Source organism: Ischnura elegans, chromosome 5 (assembly GCF_921293095.1).
Source record: "Ischnura elegans chromosome 5, ioIscEleg1.1, whole genome shotgun sequence".
In the NCBI taxonomy this organism is placed as follows: Eukaryota; Metazoa; Arthropoda; class Insecta; order Odonata; family Coenagrionidae; genus Ischnura; species Ischnura elegans.
The window spans coordinates 13,694,344-13,710,686 of record NC_060250.1 but is presented as its reverse complement, the minus strand read 5'-3'; the positions used below and the strand labels follow the sequence as shown (position 1 = coordinate 13,710,686).

The following is a 16,343-nucleotide window of genomic DNA, read 5'->3' as shown; positions in this document are numbered from 1 at the left end:
ATGACAAATACAAAGAAAAAAACAAAGTAAAAAAATCATTAATTAAAGCAAAGACATAAAGAAATTTTAAAAAATCAAAGACAAAAACAATGAAAAAAACAATGACAAAAACAAAGACAAAAACGAAGACAAATACAATGACAAAAACAATGAAAAAACAATAACAAATACAAAGACAAAATAAAAAAAACAGTGACGTAAAAAGAAGACAATATAAATAAAAAACAAAGACAAAAACAAAGAGAAAAAGAACAACAAAACTAAAGACATAATCAATGACAAAAATAATGAAAAAAAAACAAAAAAAGAAAAAAGCAAAGTCAAAAACAAAGACAATAAATAAACACAAAAACAGTGCCAAAAACAATGACGAAAACAATTTAAAAAAAAAATGACAAAAACAAAGATAAAAACTATGACAAAAACAATGACGAAAACAATGGAAGAAATAAAGTCATACACAAAGACAAACTACTACAAAATTAAAAACAAAATCAAAGACAAAATTAAAAAAAGTGACAAAAAGAAAGACAAAATAAATAAAAAACAAATACAAAAACAAAGAGAAAAACAAAGGCAAAAACAATGACCAAAACAAAGCTAAAAACAAAAACAAAATAAAGACAAAACAAAGACAAAAACTAAGACAATAATAAAGACAAAAACGGTGCCATAAACAATGAAAAAAACAAATTAAAAAACAATGACAAATAAAAGACAAAAACAAAGACAAAAAAATGACAAAAACAATGACAAAAACAATGAAAAAAATAAGGACAAAAACAATGAAAAAAAGACAAAAACGAAGACAAAAACAATGACATAAACAAAGACAAAAACAAAGAAAAAAATATTAACAAAGACAAAAACCAAATTAAAAAACAGTGATAGAAACAGACAAAAAAGACAAAAAAATTACAAAAACAATGACAAAAAAAATGAAAAAACAATGACAAATACAAAGACAAAATAAAAAAACAATGACAAAAAGAAAGACAAAATAAATAAAAAACAAAGAAAATAACAAAGAGAAAAACTATAGTTAGAACAAATAAAAAAGGAGACAAAAAGAGACAAAAACAAAGACAAAATAAAAAACAAAATATGATAAAAAAAGACAAAAACAAAGAAAATACTAAAAACGAAAACAAAAAAAAATTCAAAAACAGTTAAGGAAACAAAGACAAATACAAAGTCAAAAACAATTACAAAAAAAAATGACAAAAGCAATGAAAAAACCATGACAAATACAAAGAAAAAATAAAAAAGTCCAATAACAAAAAGGAAGATGAAATATTAATTAAATACAAAGAAAAAAATAAAGAGAAAAACAAAAGCAAAAACAATGACAAAAACGATGAAAAAACAATGACAAATACGAAGACATAATAAATTTAAAAAATCAAAAAGAAGGACAATATTAATAAAAAACAAAGAGAAAAACAATAACAAAAACAAAAACAAAATAAAAAACGATGACAAAACCAAAGAAAAAAGAGACAAAAACAAAGACAAAACCGAAGACAAAAAAAAAGACCCAAACAAAGAAAAAAAAGACAAAAACAAACACAATAACAGAGACAAAAACAGTTCCAAAAAAAATGACAAAAAAAATTTCATAAACAATGACAAAAACAAAGACAAAAACAAAGACAAAAATAATGACAAAAACAATTACAAAAACAATGAGAAAATAAAGACAAAAAAGATACAAAAACAATGACAAAAGCAAAGACAAAAACAAATACAAAAAAAATAACAAAATCAAAGAAAAAAACAAAGACAAAAACCAAATCAAAGACAAAAGGAAAGCCAAAAACAATGGCAATAACAAAGGCAAAAACAGGGACAAAAATTACAAAAACAATGACAAAAACAGTTCCAAAAAAAAATGACAAAAAAAATTTCATAAACAATGACAAAAACAAAGACAAAAACAAAGACAAAAATAATGACAAAAACAATTACAAAAACAATGAGAAAATAAAGACAAAAAAGATACAAAAACAATGACAAAAGCAAAGACAAAAACAAATACAAAAAAAATAACAAAATCAAAGAAAAAAACAAAGACAAAAACCAAATCAAAGACAAAAGGAAAGCCAAAAACAATGGCAATAACAAAGGCAAAAACAGGGACAAAAATTACAAAAACAATGACAAAAACAATGATAAAAACATTGAAAAACACAATTACAAAAAAAAGACAAAAACAAAGACAAAAACAAAACAAAATAAGGGCACAAACAAAGACAAAAACAAAGACAAAAACATAAAAAAAAAACAATGGAAAAAACAAGGAAAAAAAAAGAAAAAAAAGAACCAAAAAAAAGACACAAACAACGACAAAAGCAAAGACAAAACTAAATACAAAAAAAAATCAAAGGCAAAAAAAAGACAACAAAAATGAAATAAACAAAGACAAAATCAAAGGCAGTACAAGGACAAAAACAGGGACAAAAACAATGACAAAAACAATGAAAAAACAATGACAAATACAAAGACAAAATAAAAAAAAAATGACAAAAAGAATGACAAAATAATGAAAAACAATAGTAAAAACAAAAAAAAACAAAGACAAAAAAAGACAAAAACAAAGAAAAAATAAAAAACAAAATATGATAAAAAAAGACAAAAACAACGACAAAAGCAAAGACAAAAACAATGAAAAAAACAGAAAAAAAGAAAGCCAAATAAAAAAGCAATAACAAAGGCAAAACCAGGGACAACAAATTACAAAAACAATGACAAAAACATTGACAAACACAGTGACAAAAACAAAGACAAAAACATTGACAAAAACACAGTCAAAAACAAAGACAAAAACAAAGACAAAAACAACGACAAAAACAACGGCAAAAACAAAGAAAAAAAAGAAAGAAAAAAAAGAACCAAAAAAAAGACAAAAACAATGACAAAAGCATAGACAAAACTAAATAAAAAAACAAATCAAAGACAAAAACAAAGACAAAAACAATGATAAAAACAAAGACAAAAACAAAGGCTGTAACAAGGACAAAACAGGGACAAAAACAATGAGAAAAACAATGACAAAATCAATGAAAAAAACAATGACGAAAATATGGTAAAAGAAAGACAAAAAAAGAAAAAACTAAAAAGAAAGTCAAAAAAATTCAAAAACAGTGACAGAAACAAATTAAAAAACATAGACAAAAGCAATTACAAAAACAATGACAAAATCAATGAAAAAACAATTAAAAATACAAAGAAAAAATTAAAAAAACCAATAACAAAGAGAAAGACAAAATAAATAAAAAACGAAGACAAAAACAAAGAGAAAAATAAAAGCAAAAACAATGACAAAAACGATAATAAAACAATGACAAATACAAAGACTAAATAAATAAAAAACAATGTCAAAAAGAAAGACAGAATAAATAAAAAACAAAGACAAAAGAAAGAATAAACAATAACAAAAACAAAAACAAAAACAATGACAAAAACAAAAAGAGTCAAAAACAAAGACAAAATAAAGATACAAACAAGGATAAAAACAGAGACAAAAAAGAAGACAAAAACAAAGACAAAAACAAAGACAAAAACATAGACAAAAACAGTTCCTAAAACAATGACAAAAAAATTTCATTAACAATGACAAAAACAAAGAGAAAAACAATGACAAAAACAATTACAAAAACAATGAAAAAATAAAGACAAAAACAAAGACAAAAACAAAAAATCTAATAACTAAGACAAAAAAATTTCAAAAACAGTGACAGAATCAAAGAAAAAAACAATGAAAAAAACAATCATAAAAACAATGAAAAAAACGATGAGTAACAATGACAGTTACAAAGACAAAATAAAAAAAACAATGACTGAAAGGACAAAAAAAAACAAAAATAAAGAGAAAAACAATGACAAAAACAATGAAAAAAATAAAGACAAAAACAATGAAAAAACAATGACGAAAATATGGTAAAAAGAATGACAAAAAAAGAAAAAACTAATAACAAAGACAAAAAAAATTCAAAAACAGTGACAGAAAAAAGTAAAAAACAAAGACAAAAACAATTACAAAAACAATGACAAAATCAATGAAAAAACAATGACAAAAAAAAAGACAAAATAAATAAAAAACGAAGACAAAAGCAAAGAGAAAAATTAAAGCAAAAACAATGATAAGAACGATAAAAAAACAATGACAAATACAGAGAATAAATAAATAAAAAACAATGTCAAAAAGAAAGACAAAATAAATAAAAAACAAAGACTAAAACAAAATGAAAAACAATAACAAAAACAAAAACCAAACCATAACAAAAACAAAAAGAGTCAAAAACAAATGCAAAATAAAGACATAAACAAAGATAAAAACAGGGACAAAAACGAAGTAAAAAAAAAGGCAATAACAAAGACAAAAAGAATGACAAAAACAATTACAAAAACAATGAAAAAATAAAGACAAAAACAAAGACAAAAACAAAAAAAAACTAAGAACTAAGACAAAAAAATTTCAAAAACATTGACAGAGACAAAGACAAAAACAAAGAAAAAAACAATTACAAAAACAATGAAAAGAACGATGAGTAACAATGACAAATACAAAGACAAAATAAAAAAAAATGACTGAAATGACAAAAAATAATAATAAAGAGAAAAACAATGACAAAAACAATAAAAAAATAAAGACAAACACAATGACAAAAACAATGATGAAAATATGACAAAAACAAAGACAAAAACAATTTCAAAAACAAAGACAAAAACAATGACAAATACAAAGACAAAATAAATAAAAAACAATGTCAAAAAGAAAGACTAAATTCATAAAAAAACATTGACAAAAACTAAGAGAAAAACAATAACAAAAACATTGACAAAATCAATGACAAAAACAAAGACAGAAAAAGACAAAAAAGAAGAAAAAACAAATACAAAAAAACGACAATAACAAAAACAAAAACAGCGCAAAAAAAACGAAAACAATTTAAAAAACAATGACAAAAGCAAAGAAAAAAACAATGACAAAAACAATGACTAAAACAATGAAAAAAAAAGACATCGACAAAGAAAAAAAAATGACAAAGACTGACCAAGCCAAAGAAAGACAAAAACAAAGAAAAAAAACAAAGGCAAATACAAAGAAAAAAACAACAACAATGACAAAAGCAAAGACAAAATCTAATACAAAAAATAAAAAAATCAAAGACAAAAACAAAGACAAAAAGAATGACAAAAACTATGACCAAAATAAAGAAAAACAATACAAAGAAACAACCAAAAACAAAGACATAAACAATGACAAAAAAAAGACAAAAACAAAGACAAAAATAAAAAAAAAACAAATACAGAAACAAAGACAGAAAAAAAGTTGAAAACAAACACAAAAACACGGTAAAAACAAAGACAAAAAAAGACAAAAACAAAGACAAAATAAAGACAAATACAAAGACAAAAACAAAGACAATAACAAAGACAAAAAAAGTTTCAAAAACAATGAAAAAAAAATTCAAAAACAATGACAAAAACAAAGACTAAAACAATGACAAAAACAAAGAAAAAAATTAGACAAAAACAAGGACAATGACAAAAACAAAAAAAAAGAAAAAGAAGAAAGAAAAAAAAAACAAAGACAAAAACAATGACAAAGGCAAGGACAAAAACAAATACAAAAACAAAATCAAAGACAAAAACAATGACAAAAATATAGTAAAAAACAAAGAAAAAAAGAAAGCCAAAAACAATGACTAAAACAAAGACTAAAACAAAGAAAAAAACAATGAGAAAAAAACAACAATGACAAAAACAATGACAAATACAAATACAAAATAAAGAAAAAACACTGACAAAAAGAAAGACAAAATAAATAAAAAACAAAGACAAAAACAACGACAAAAAAAAACAAAAACAAAAACAAAGACAAAAACGAAGACAAAATTATTGACATAAAAATGACAAAGAAAACAATGAAAACAAAACAAAAAAACGACAAAAAACGACAAAAAACAATGAAAAAATATAGGCAGAAACAAAGACAAAAACTATGACAAAAACAAAAACAAAAACAAAGTATAAAAAAAACAAAGAAAAAAATTACAAAGACAAAAAATATGACAAAAGTAAGGCAAAACCAAATTAAAAAACAAAAACAAAATCAAAGACATAAACAATCAAAAACAATGACAAAAACAATGACAAAACCATAGACAAAAACAAAGAAAAAAAAACAAAGACAAAAACAAAGACAAAAACAAAGAAAATAACAAAGACAAAAACAATGACAAAAACAATGAAAAACCAATGAGGAATATATGACAAAAACAAAGAAAAAACTAAAAACAAAGACAAAATCATTTTCAAAAACAATGACATAAACATAGACAAAAACGAAGACAAAAACCATGACAAAAACAATAAAAAAACATTACAAATACAAAGACAAAAGAAATAAAAAACAACGACATAAAAAGAAGACAAAATAAATAAAAAAAAAGACAAAAACAAAGAGAAAAACAATAACAAAAACAATGATAAAAACAAAAAGGGACAAAAACAAAGACAAAAGAAAGACACAATTAATGATAAAAACAGAGACAAAAACGAGGACAAAAACAAAGACAATAACATAGACAAAAACAGTTCCCAAAACAATGAAAAAAAATTTCATTAACAATGACAAAAACAATTACAAAAACAATGAGAAAATAAAGACAAAAACAAGGACAAAAACAAAAAAAAACTAAGAACAAAGAAAAATAATTTCAAAATTAGTGACAGAAACAAAGACAAACACAATGACAAAAACGATGAGTAACAATGACAAATACAAAGACAAAATAAAAAAAACAATGACTGAAAGAAAGACAAAAAAATAAAAACAAAAATAAAGAGAAAAACAATGACAAAAACAATGAAAAAAATAATAACAAAAACAATAACAAAAACAATGACAAAAACAATGAAAAAAATAATAACAAAAACAATAACAAAAACAATGACGAAAATATGACAAAAACAAAGACAAAAACAAAAACAAAGACAAAATAAATAAAAAACAACGTCAAAAAGAAAGACTAAATGAATAAAAAACAATGACAAAAACAAAGAGAAAAACCATAACAAAAACAAAGACAAAATCAAACACAAAAACAAAGACAAGAAAAGACAAAAAAGAAGATAAAACAAATACAAAAACGAAGACAAAAAAATGACAAAAACAATAAAAAAATATTACAAATACGAAGACAAAATAAATAAAAAACAAAGACATAAAAAGAAGACAAAATAAATAAAAAAAGACAAAAACAAAGAGAAAAAAAAAACAAAAACAAAAACAATGACAAAAACAAAAACAGACAAAAACAAAGACAAAATGAAGACAATCAAAGATAAAAACAGAGACAAAAACGAAGACAAAAACAAAGACAAAACAAATAAAAAACAACGACATAAAAAGAAGACAAAATAAATAAAAAAAGACAAAAACAAAGAGAAAAACAATAGCAAAAACAAAAACAAAAACAAAAACAATGACAAAAACAAAAAGAGACAAAAACAAAGACAAAAGAAAGACACAATTAATGATAAAAACAGAGACAAACACGAAGACAAAAACTAAGACAATAACATAGACAAAAACCTTTCATTTACAATGACAAAAACAAAGACAAAAACAATTACAAAAACAATGAAAAAATAAAGTTAAAAACAAGGACAAAAACAAAATAACTAAGAACAAAGACAAAAACATCTCACAATTTGTTACAGAAACAAAGACAAAAACAATGACAAAAACGATGAGTAACAATGACAAATACAAAGACAAAATAAAAAAAACAATGACTGAAAGAAAGACAAAAAAAATAAAAACAAAAACAAAAATAAAGAGAAAAACAATGACAAAAACAATGAAAAAAATAAAAACAAAAACAATGACAAAAACAATGACGAAAATATGACAAAAACAAAGACAAAAACAAAGACAAAAACAAAGACAAAAACAAGAACAAAAACAACGACAAAAACAATGACAAAAACAAAGACAAGAAAAGACAAAAAAGAAGAAAAAACAAATACAAAAACAAAGACAATAACAAAGACAAAAACAGTGCAAAAAAAACGAAAACAATTTAAAAAACAATGACAAAAGCAAAGACAAAAACAATGAAAAAAACAATGAAATAAATAGACATTGACAAAGGCAAAAAATGACAAAAACTGACAAAACCAAAGACAAAAACAAAGAAAAAAAACAAAGACAAAAACTAAGAAGAAAAACAAAAACAATGACAAAAGAAATGACAAAAACGTAGACAAAAACACAGAATAAACCAAAATAAAAGACAAAATCAATGACAAAAACAATAACAAATACAAAGACAAAATAAAAAAAATATGACAAAAAGAAAGACCAAATAAATAAAAAAATAAGAAAAAAACAAAGAAAAAAACAATAGTAAAAACAAAAAAAAAAAAAAAAGAAAGAGACAAAAACAAAGAAAAAATAAAAAACAAAATATGATAAAAAAAGACAAAAAGAAATTAAATACACCAAAGGATGAAGTTCGCCATGAAAAAATATTTGACTTAGCCGGGATTCGAACCCGGATCTCCCGATTGCCGGTCAGGTTACCAGTTACACCACCAAGCCATCTTCTCAGAGCGAACTTCGGTAAAACTTGTTCGGTTTTGTTCTTCTGGTTCTGTTCTTCTTCTTGTTCGGTAAAACCCATCCCGAAGTTCGCTCTGAGAAGATGGCTTGGTGGTGTAACTGGTAGCACGCCTGACCGGCAATCGGGAGATCCGGGTTCGAATCCCGGCTAAGTCAAATATTTTTTCATGGCGAACTTCATCCTTTGGTGTATTTAACTTTGCACCCGTGCGCGTGACTGCGTACAAAGTCACTTGTTCCTTCAGTGCTTTCAAAAAGAAATTGTTTGAAAAGGTAATCGATTGTATCGCCGTTGTTGACCGGTCGACGGCGCGGTTCGACTGTGAGTCGACTGGCGACTTCGGCTTCGCCCTGCAAGTCAGTCTCGTACTGGACGCGCTCGGGTGCAGGTGGCTTACCACCTCGCTAACAATATACCTGCTTAAAAACTACATCGTAGCCTATCATTTATCTAACATGTTTTGGTCCTTCGGGCCGGATTGGGATATAATTCGAAATATTCTCTATTCCGGGAACGCATGATCATGGTTTCATTGAAATCCCTGGCTCTTCATCTATGCTGAACCCTTGTGAGCCGAATCATCTTTTGATTGTGCTATTCATATCAATCGAAAAACGGGTATAAGGTGCTTTAAAACTAATCGCGGTCTACTAAAAGTCTTATTACAAATCGGAGTGAATTCAACGGCAGATCTCAGCAGTGAAGACAACGAAGCAACAAGGCCGTTGGTGAATCACCCAGAACTTCACGCCATGTGAATATCAGCTGACTACCGCATCGAAGAGACTCGCATGCATTCCAGGCTGGCTTACTCATCAACCCACTAAGGGGATCGTGTACTTTCCAGACTGGATCGAACATCAACCCGAGAAGAAAGACGTCCAAAATCAGTAAGATCGTTTCAATTTATATTAAATTATCGAAACTTATTGCTCATCGTATCTCTTGCCTATGGGAATAAGTTTAGTGACATTAAATTAAATTCATGGTGTTAAAAAATGGAAGGCTTTTTTGAGAAACAGAAGTCTTATTTAAAGAAAATTAATAATGCCTTTGTTAACTTTAAAAAGGAAGGTGCTGCGAAAATGAGCCGAGGCTCGTGTAAAGTGCGCTTGGAGAATGTTGAGAGCTATTGGCAAAAAATAAAAGATTGTCATGAACAAATGACTGAAAGTGAAAGTTTCGATACCAATCATGAGTATTGCACTTCAGACTTTTTTGATTATGCCGAGGAAATTTATCTCCAGCGAAAGGGAGAATTTGAAGAATTTCTTATCTGTCTGGAGACTGGTTCCAGTACTCGTGAAATAGATCGGGAGAATAATCCTTCACGTTCAGTGTGTGATCAACAAGTGAGATTGCCTATTGCAGAATTGCCAAAATTTTCTGGTGATTTCCGAGATTGGGAAACATTCCGGGACTTAATGAGATCAATAATTGTGGATCGCAATGATATTTCGGACGTTACAAAGTTGCAGTACTTAAAAGGTGCTCTATCTGGTGAAGCTGCAGATTTGATTCGTACTATTCCAGTGACAGAACAAAATTTCATGCTTGCTTGGCAGTCATTGAAAGATTATTATGAAAATACAAGAAGATCGATCAGTGCCCATCTTGCATCCTTATTAGATCTAAAGCCAATGAAAAATGAATCTGCCTCCGAACTCCGCCGTATTTATGCTGGCACAATTAACCCTTTGCTAGCGCTTGAGGCTTTGCAACGGCCAGTAGGGCATTGGGATGATTTAATTGTCATAATTACCGAAAGGAGATTAGACCCACAAACACGTCGAGCGTGGGAAATTAAATTAGAGGAGTCAACAACTCCACCTGATTATGAAATGCTAAAAAACTTCCTTAAGACTAAAATCATGAGCTTGGACAATATCGAAAGCTGTAAATTGGAGCCTAGCTCACTTAGTCATTCGCCTGGAGCTCGCAACAGAGTGCCTTTCCGACGGAAGGTATTACATGACAGAAGAGGGTTTCCCATTACCGAGAATTGCCATATAACTGGACGAACATTATCAAGGGAACCGTTATGTGTTTTATGCAATCGTAATCATTGGCTGGCCTATTGTGAAATGTTTAGAGCCAAAACTACTGAGCAGCGCAAAACCTTTGTTGAATCAAAAGAGCTTTGTTTGAATTGCTTAGGTAATCATGTGCTACGCAATTGCCTATCAAAAAAGAGATGCCAAATCCGCCATAAAAGGCATCATACGTTAATACATATTCAGTTAAATAATTCAGGATTAACCGATGGTGGTGAGAAAAGGGATGGTGAAAACTCATCAAAACCTTCCTCTCTACTAGATGCATCTACAAGCGCTAATGTTCATTTGAATAACGAAATCAGAAGCAAATCTGATTTTGTGTTGCTTTCCACTGTTTGGGTTAACGTACAGGGCCCTGGTGGAAAAGTAGTGCCTGCTCGAGCGCTACTTGATCAGTGTGCTCAATCCAGTTTTATAACTGAATCTTTGTGTCAAAGACTTAAATTACATAAACAATCAATTTCAGTGACAGTTAGTGGACTTGGAGGAAAGCAACATGTGGCATGCAGAGCTGCTTCCAGCATTACAATAAAGCCGAGGTTTCCATCATCGTTCAGCTGCAAAACTGAGGTGTTGGTGGTGCCCCGAGTAACTTCCTATACACCAGGCACTCGATACGGGGTCAACGATTGGTCTCACTTGAAGGACTTGGTGTTAGCGGATCCTATAACTTCGCTCAGAATGCACCAATCGAGTTACTTCTCGGAGCAGCCGTGCATGCTAGAGTGGTGGAAGGAGATATCATCAAAGGAAAGCCGAATCAACCCATTGCTACAGCCACGGCCTTGGGTTGGATCATTTCTGGTGAGACAAACTTTGACTATTCCCAGTCCACGCCAACACCCACAGTACTTCATAGTTCCGAAATGTCGGTGGACTCCCTGCTTCAGCGTTTTTGGCTACAGGAAGAGATTAATGCTGTAAGTGTTTCTCTCACTCCTGAAGAACAGGCTTGTGAAAGTCATTTTAAATCTACTTACTCACGGAATTCAGATGGACGCTATGTAGTGAGACTTCCAATATTATCTGAAAAATTAAAACAGCTTGGAGATACTTACCATCCGTCAATGACTTTATTATTCCGTATGGAAAATAAATTCAAAAGGGACTTAGATTTTCAACAATCCTATTGTAAATTTATGCAAGAATATTTAGTCTCTGGGCACATGCAGTGTATTCCAGAATCTGAAGTGAACCTTAAAAAATATGTTTTTCTTCCACACCATGGTGTCATTAAAACAAGTAGTACTACTACACGATTGCGGACAGTTTTTAACGGTTCGCTCAAAACAAATCAAGGATTTTCCTTAAACGATTGCCTGTACGCAGGACCTAACTTGCTGCCAGGAATTGCATCTTTGGTTTCGGCATGGCGCAAATACAGGTATGCCTTTACTGCAGATATTAAAATGATGTATAGGCAAATATTAGTACACGAGGCAGATAGACATCTTCAAACTATTTTATGGAGATTTAATCCGTTAGAGAAGGTACAATTTTTTCTCCTTTGTACACTAACATATGGATTAAAATGTAGTCCGTTTATCGCTAATAGAGTCATTAAGCAACTGGCAAAGGATGAAGCTGTTAACTTTCCATTGGGCTCCATCATTCTTAGTGAAGAAACCTACATGGATGATGTGCTATCGGGTGGTCATGATATTCAAACCGCCTTGTTGAAACAACAGGAAGTTATTAACTTGTGCAAGGTGGGCGGATTTCCATTGCGCAAGTGGCTTTCAAATGCTTCTGCCTTAATGGAACAGCTGCCTAATGACTTATTAGCCAGTGAACCAGAATTACTCTTTGAGGACGATTCAGACTTTGCTGTATTAGGACTTACTTGGCAACCGAATGAAGATTATTTCAAATTTAGTGTCAAAATCAAGCAATATTCTGAACCCTGGACAAAGAGACGAGTATTATCAGCCGCAGCCAAGTTATTTGATCCATTGGGCTGGCTCGCTCCAATTGTAATTTTAGCCAAAATATTTTTGCAAAAGCTTTGGCTGATTAAAATAGGTTGGGATGAAGAGTTATGCCAATCTGATGCTGATTTTTGGCAAACATATTATGGTAAATTATCTCAAGTTTCTAACATCAAAATTCCAAGATGGTTGGGTTTTAGTAATTCTAACAATACCTTGCAATTGCATGGATTTGCTGATGCGTCTAAATCTGCTTATGCAGCAGTTTTGTACCTGCGTACTGATAGTGAATGCTCAGGATCAGTGTTTACAGTGAAATTAATTCAGGCAAAAACTAAAGTTTCCCCCTTGAGAACACTTAGCATTCCTCGATTGGAATTATGTGCTGTTCACTTGCTTGCTAAGCTAATCAATCAGAATCGGATAATGTTTGAGTCTGAGTTGCTTGAAATACATTTGTGGACTGACTCTCAAGACGTCCTGTATTGGCTGAGGGACCATCCCTCGAGATGGCCTACTTTTGTGGCCAATAGATGTTCTGATATCCATTCTTTAGTACCAAATGTTAAGTGGCATCACGTGGGAACGAAATTCAACCCAGCTGATTTAGCTTCTAGGGGTTGTTCTCCATCAACATTGAGAGATCAAAAATTATGGTGGTCTGGGCCAAGTTGGCTCTCAAAACATGAGAAGTACTGGCCAAATAGTTCTAAATTCCAGGCAAAGGAATTCTTATCTAGTGAGCTTCTAGTGGGAAAATTGACTGCATCATTAACTACTAGTGTGCTTGAAAAAACCGATGCCTTAAATATTTTTAAAAAATACTCTACGTTAAAAACTCTCAAACATGTAATGGCTTACATGATCCGTTTTCTTAGTGGTAGGAAAGTGATCCATCCAGTGTTTCATGAAGCTTGGTTTAAAATTAGTGCAATTTATTCTGAGCAATTCCTAACCCCTAGTGAAGTTAATCGAGCGAGATTGCTATTAGTGTACATGGTTCAACGCCAATCATTTGCCAAGGAAATTTCTCAGTTGGAGAAAGCTGGAATCCTACATAAGAAAAGTGCATTAGTGAAATTGTCACCTTTTGTGAAGGAAAGACTTTTGCGAGTTGGTGGTAGAATCAAGCATTCATTGTTATCTGATGATGAAAAACATCCATTGATACTACCCAGCAAACATCCATTTACTGAGTTAATAATTGAGGACTGTCATAAAGCAACCCTTCATGGAGGCGTACAGCTTACACTGACGACATTACGTACTCAGTACTGGATAGTGAAGGGTCGTCAAATAGTTGAAACAATTATTCACCGGTGCTTGAATTGCCAACGTTACAGAGCAAATAATGGGAAATTTACCTGCCCATACCTAGTCGACCTTTTTCAAGAGCAGGTGTTGACTATGCGGGACCAATATCTATAAGAGCATCATTTGGGAGAGGTCAGAGCTCTTATAAAGGTTTTATTTGTATTTTCATTTGCCTTAGTACACGGGCGGTGCATCTAGAAGCAGTTTCAAGTTACTCATCAGAATCGTTCATCGCAGCGTTCCGAAGGTTTGTGGGACGACGTGGACATTGTTCTCTACTGCTAAGTGATAGGTGTACCAATTTTATTGGTGCTAACCAGGAGCTCAAGAGGATGTTCCAGAGGTCATCTGACTACAACCGCACCATTGCAGAGGCTTTGGCGTCTACCGGGACGGAGTGGCGCTTCAACCCTCCTGCGGCTCCTCACTTCGGTGGAATTTGGGAGGCAGCCGTCAAATCCACTAAACATCACATCAGACGGGTCATCGGAGATACAAAGCTGACCTTCGAGGAGCTTTCCACATTACTCTGTCAAGTTGAAGCCTGTTTAAATTCCCGCCCCCTTATTCCCCTAACAGATGATCCTACTGATAACAAAGCTTTAACTCCTGCACATTTTCTAATTCATTCTGCATCTTTTATCATTCCAGAGCCTTCACTAATCGATGAAATTATACCTGTTTTAAAACGCTGGAAAATAGTTCAACAGATGCTCCAGCATTTCTGGCAAAGGTGGTCAAGGGAGTACCTGCAATCGCTCCAGCAGCGACAGAAATGGACTCACCGGACATCACAAATCAACATTGGTGACCTGGTGATTCTTCGTTGTGAGAACACTCCTCCAGCGCAATGGCCTCTTGCTAGGATAATACATGTGTACCCTGGTGATGATGGACTAGTGAGGGTAGTGAAAGTGAAATTCAATAATTCAGTAATGATAAGACCGGTGTCAAAACTCATAATCTTGAATAATGTTTCTAATCAATCATCGCAGTGAATGGACATTTAAATATTTTCAATACACTGAAAGTTTTTTTTTGTTTCATACAGGATATTTTTGTTGCTTTGTTAGTATTTTTTTTGCTATCATGAAAATTGTAGAATTATCTCTTCTATGTATCGAAGAGAGGTGGGCGGAATGTTTGAAAAGGTAATCGATTGTATCGCCGTTGTTGACCGGTCGACGGCGCGGTTCGACTGTGAGTCGACTGGCGACTTCGGCTTCGCCCTGCAAGTCAGTCTCGTACTGGACGCGCTCGGGTGCAGGTGGCTTACCACCTCGCTAACAATATACCTGTTTAAAAACTACATCGTAGCCTATCATTTATCTAACAGAAATACAAAAACAAAGACATAAACAATGAAAAAAACAGACAAAAAGAAAGCCAAAAACAAAAGCAATAACAAAGGCAAAAACAGGGACAAAAAATTACAAAAGCAATGACAAAAACAATGACAAAAACATTGAAAAACACAGTGAAAAAAACAAACACAAAAACATTGACAAAAACAAAGTCAAAAACAAAGACAAAAATAAAGACAAAAACAATGGCAAAAACAAAGAAAAAAAACAAAGAAAAAAAAGAATAAAAAAAAGAATCAAAAAAAAGACAAAAACAATGACAAAAGCAAAGACAAAACTAAATACAAAAACAAAATCAAAGACAAAAACAAAGACAAAAACAAAGAAAAAAACAATGATAAAAACAAAGACAGAAATAAAGGCAGTAACAAGGACAAAAACAGGGACAAAAACAATGACAAAAACAATGACAAAATCAATGAAAAATACAATGACGAAAATATGGTAAAAAGAAAGACAAAAAAAGAAAAAACTAAAAACGAAGACAAAAAAATTCAAAAACAGTGACAGAAACAAAGTAAAAAACAAAGACAAAAACAATTACAAAAAAATGACAAAATCAATGAAAAAACGATGACAAATACAAAGACAAAATTAATAAAACCAATAACAAAAAGAAAGACAAAATAAATTAAAAACGAAGACAAAAACAAAGAGAAAAATAAAAGCAAAAACAATGACAAAAACGATAAAAAACAATGACAAATACAAAGACTAAATAAAAAAAAATGTTAAAAAGAAAGACAAAATAAATAAAAAACAAAGACAAAAACAAAGAGAAAAACAATAACAAAAACAAAAACAATAACAAAAACAAAAAGAGTCAAAAACAAAGACAAAATAAAGACACAAACAAAGATAAACACTGGGACAAAAACGAAGACAAAATAGAGACAAAAACAAAGACAAAAACAAAAAAAACTAAGAACTAACACAAAAAAATTTCAAAAACAGTGACTGAAACAAAGATCAAAACAAAGAAAAAAACAATTACAAAAACAATGAAAAAAATGATGAGTAACAATGACAAATACAAAGACAAAA

At 30.3% G+C, this 16,343-nt stretch overlaps 1 protein-coding gene and 1 non-coding gene across 2 annotated transcripts; both read left to right on the top strand.

The window, feature by feature from the left end:
* Positions 1 to 8,719: 8,719 nt before the first annotated feature.
* Positions 8,720 to 8,791, top strand: Trnaa-ggc. The gene has a single exon. It is a non-coding gene; the product is annotated as a tRNA-Ala (tRNA).
* Positions 8,792 to 11,374: 2,583 nt separating this feature from the next.
* LOC124159621 lies at positions 11,375 to 14,933 on the top strand. The gene is made up of 3 exons (XM_046535540.1): positions 11,375 to 11,613; positions 12,249 to 13,940; positions 14,114 to 14,933. The coding sequence occupies exons 1-3, from the start codon at positions 11,375 to 11,377 to the stop codon at positions 14,931 to 14,933; spliced, it is 2,751 nt and encodes a 916-aa protein (XP_046391496.1).
* The last annotated feature ends 1,410 nt before the right edge of the window (positions 14,934 to 16,343 follow it).

Coding starts and splice junctions, on each gene's coding strand:
- LOC124159621 (XM_046535540.1), top strand. CDS start 11,375: ATGCACCAATCGAGTTACTTCTCGGAGCAGCCGTGCATGCTAGAGTGG. Junction 11,614..12,248: donor TACAGGAAGAGATTAATGCT/GTAAGTGTTTCT, acceptor TATCGCTAATAG/AGTCATTAAGCAACTGGCAA. Junction 13,941..14,113: donor GTTGAAACAATTATTCACCG/GTGCTTGAATTG, acceptor CATTTGCCTTAG/TACACGGGCGGTGCATCTAG.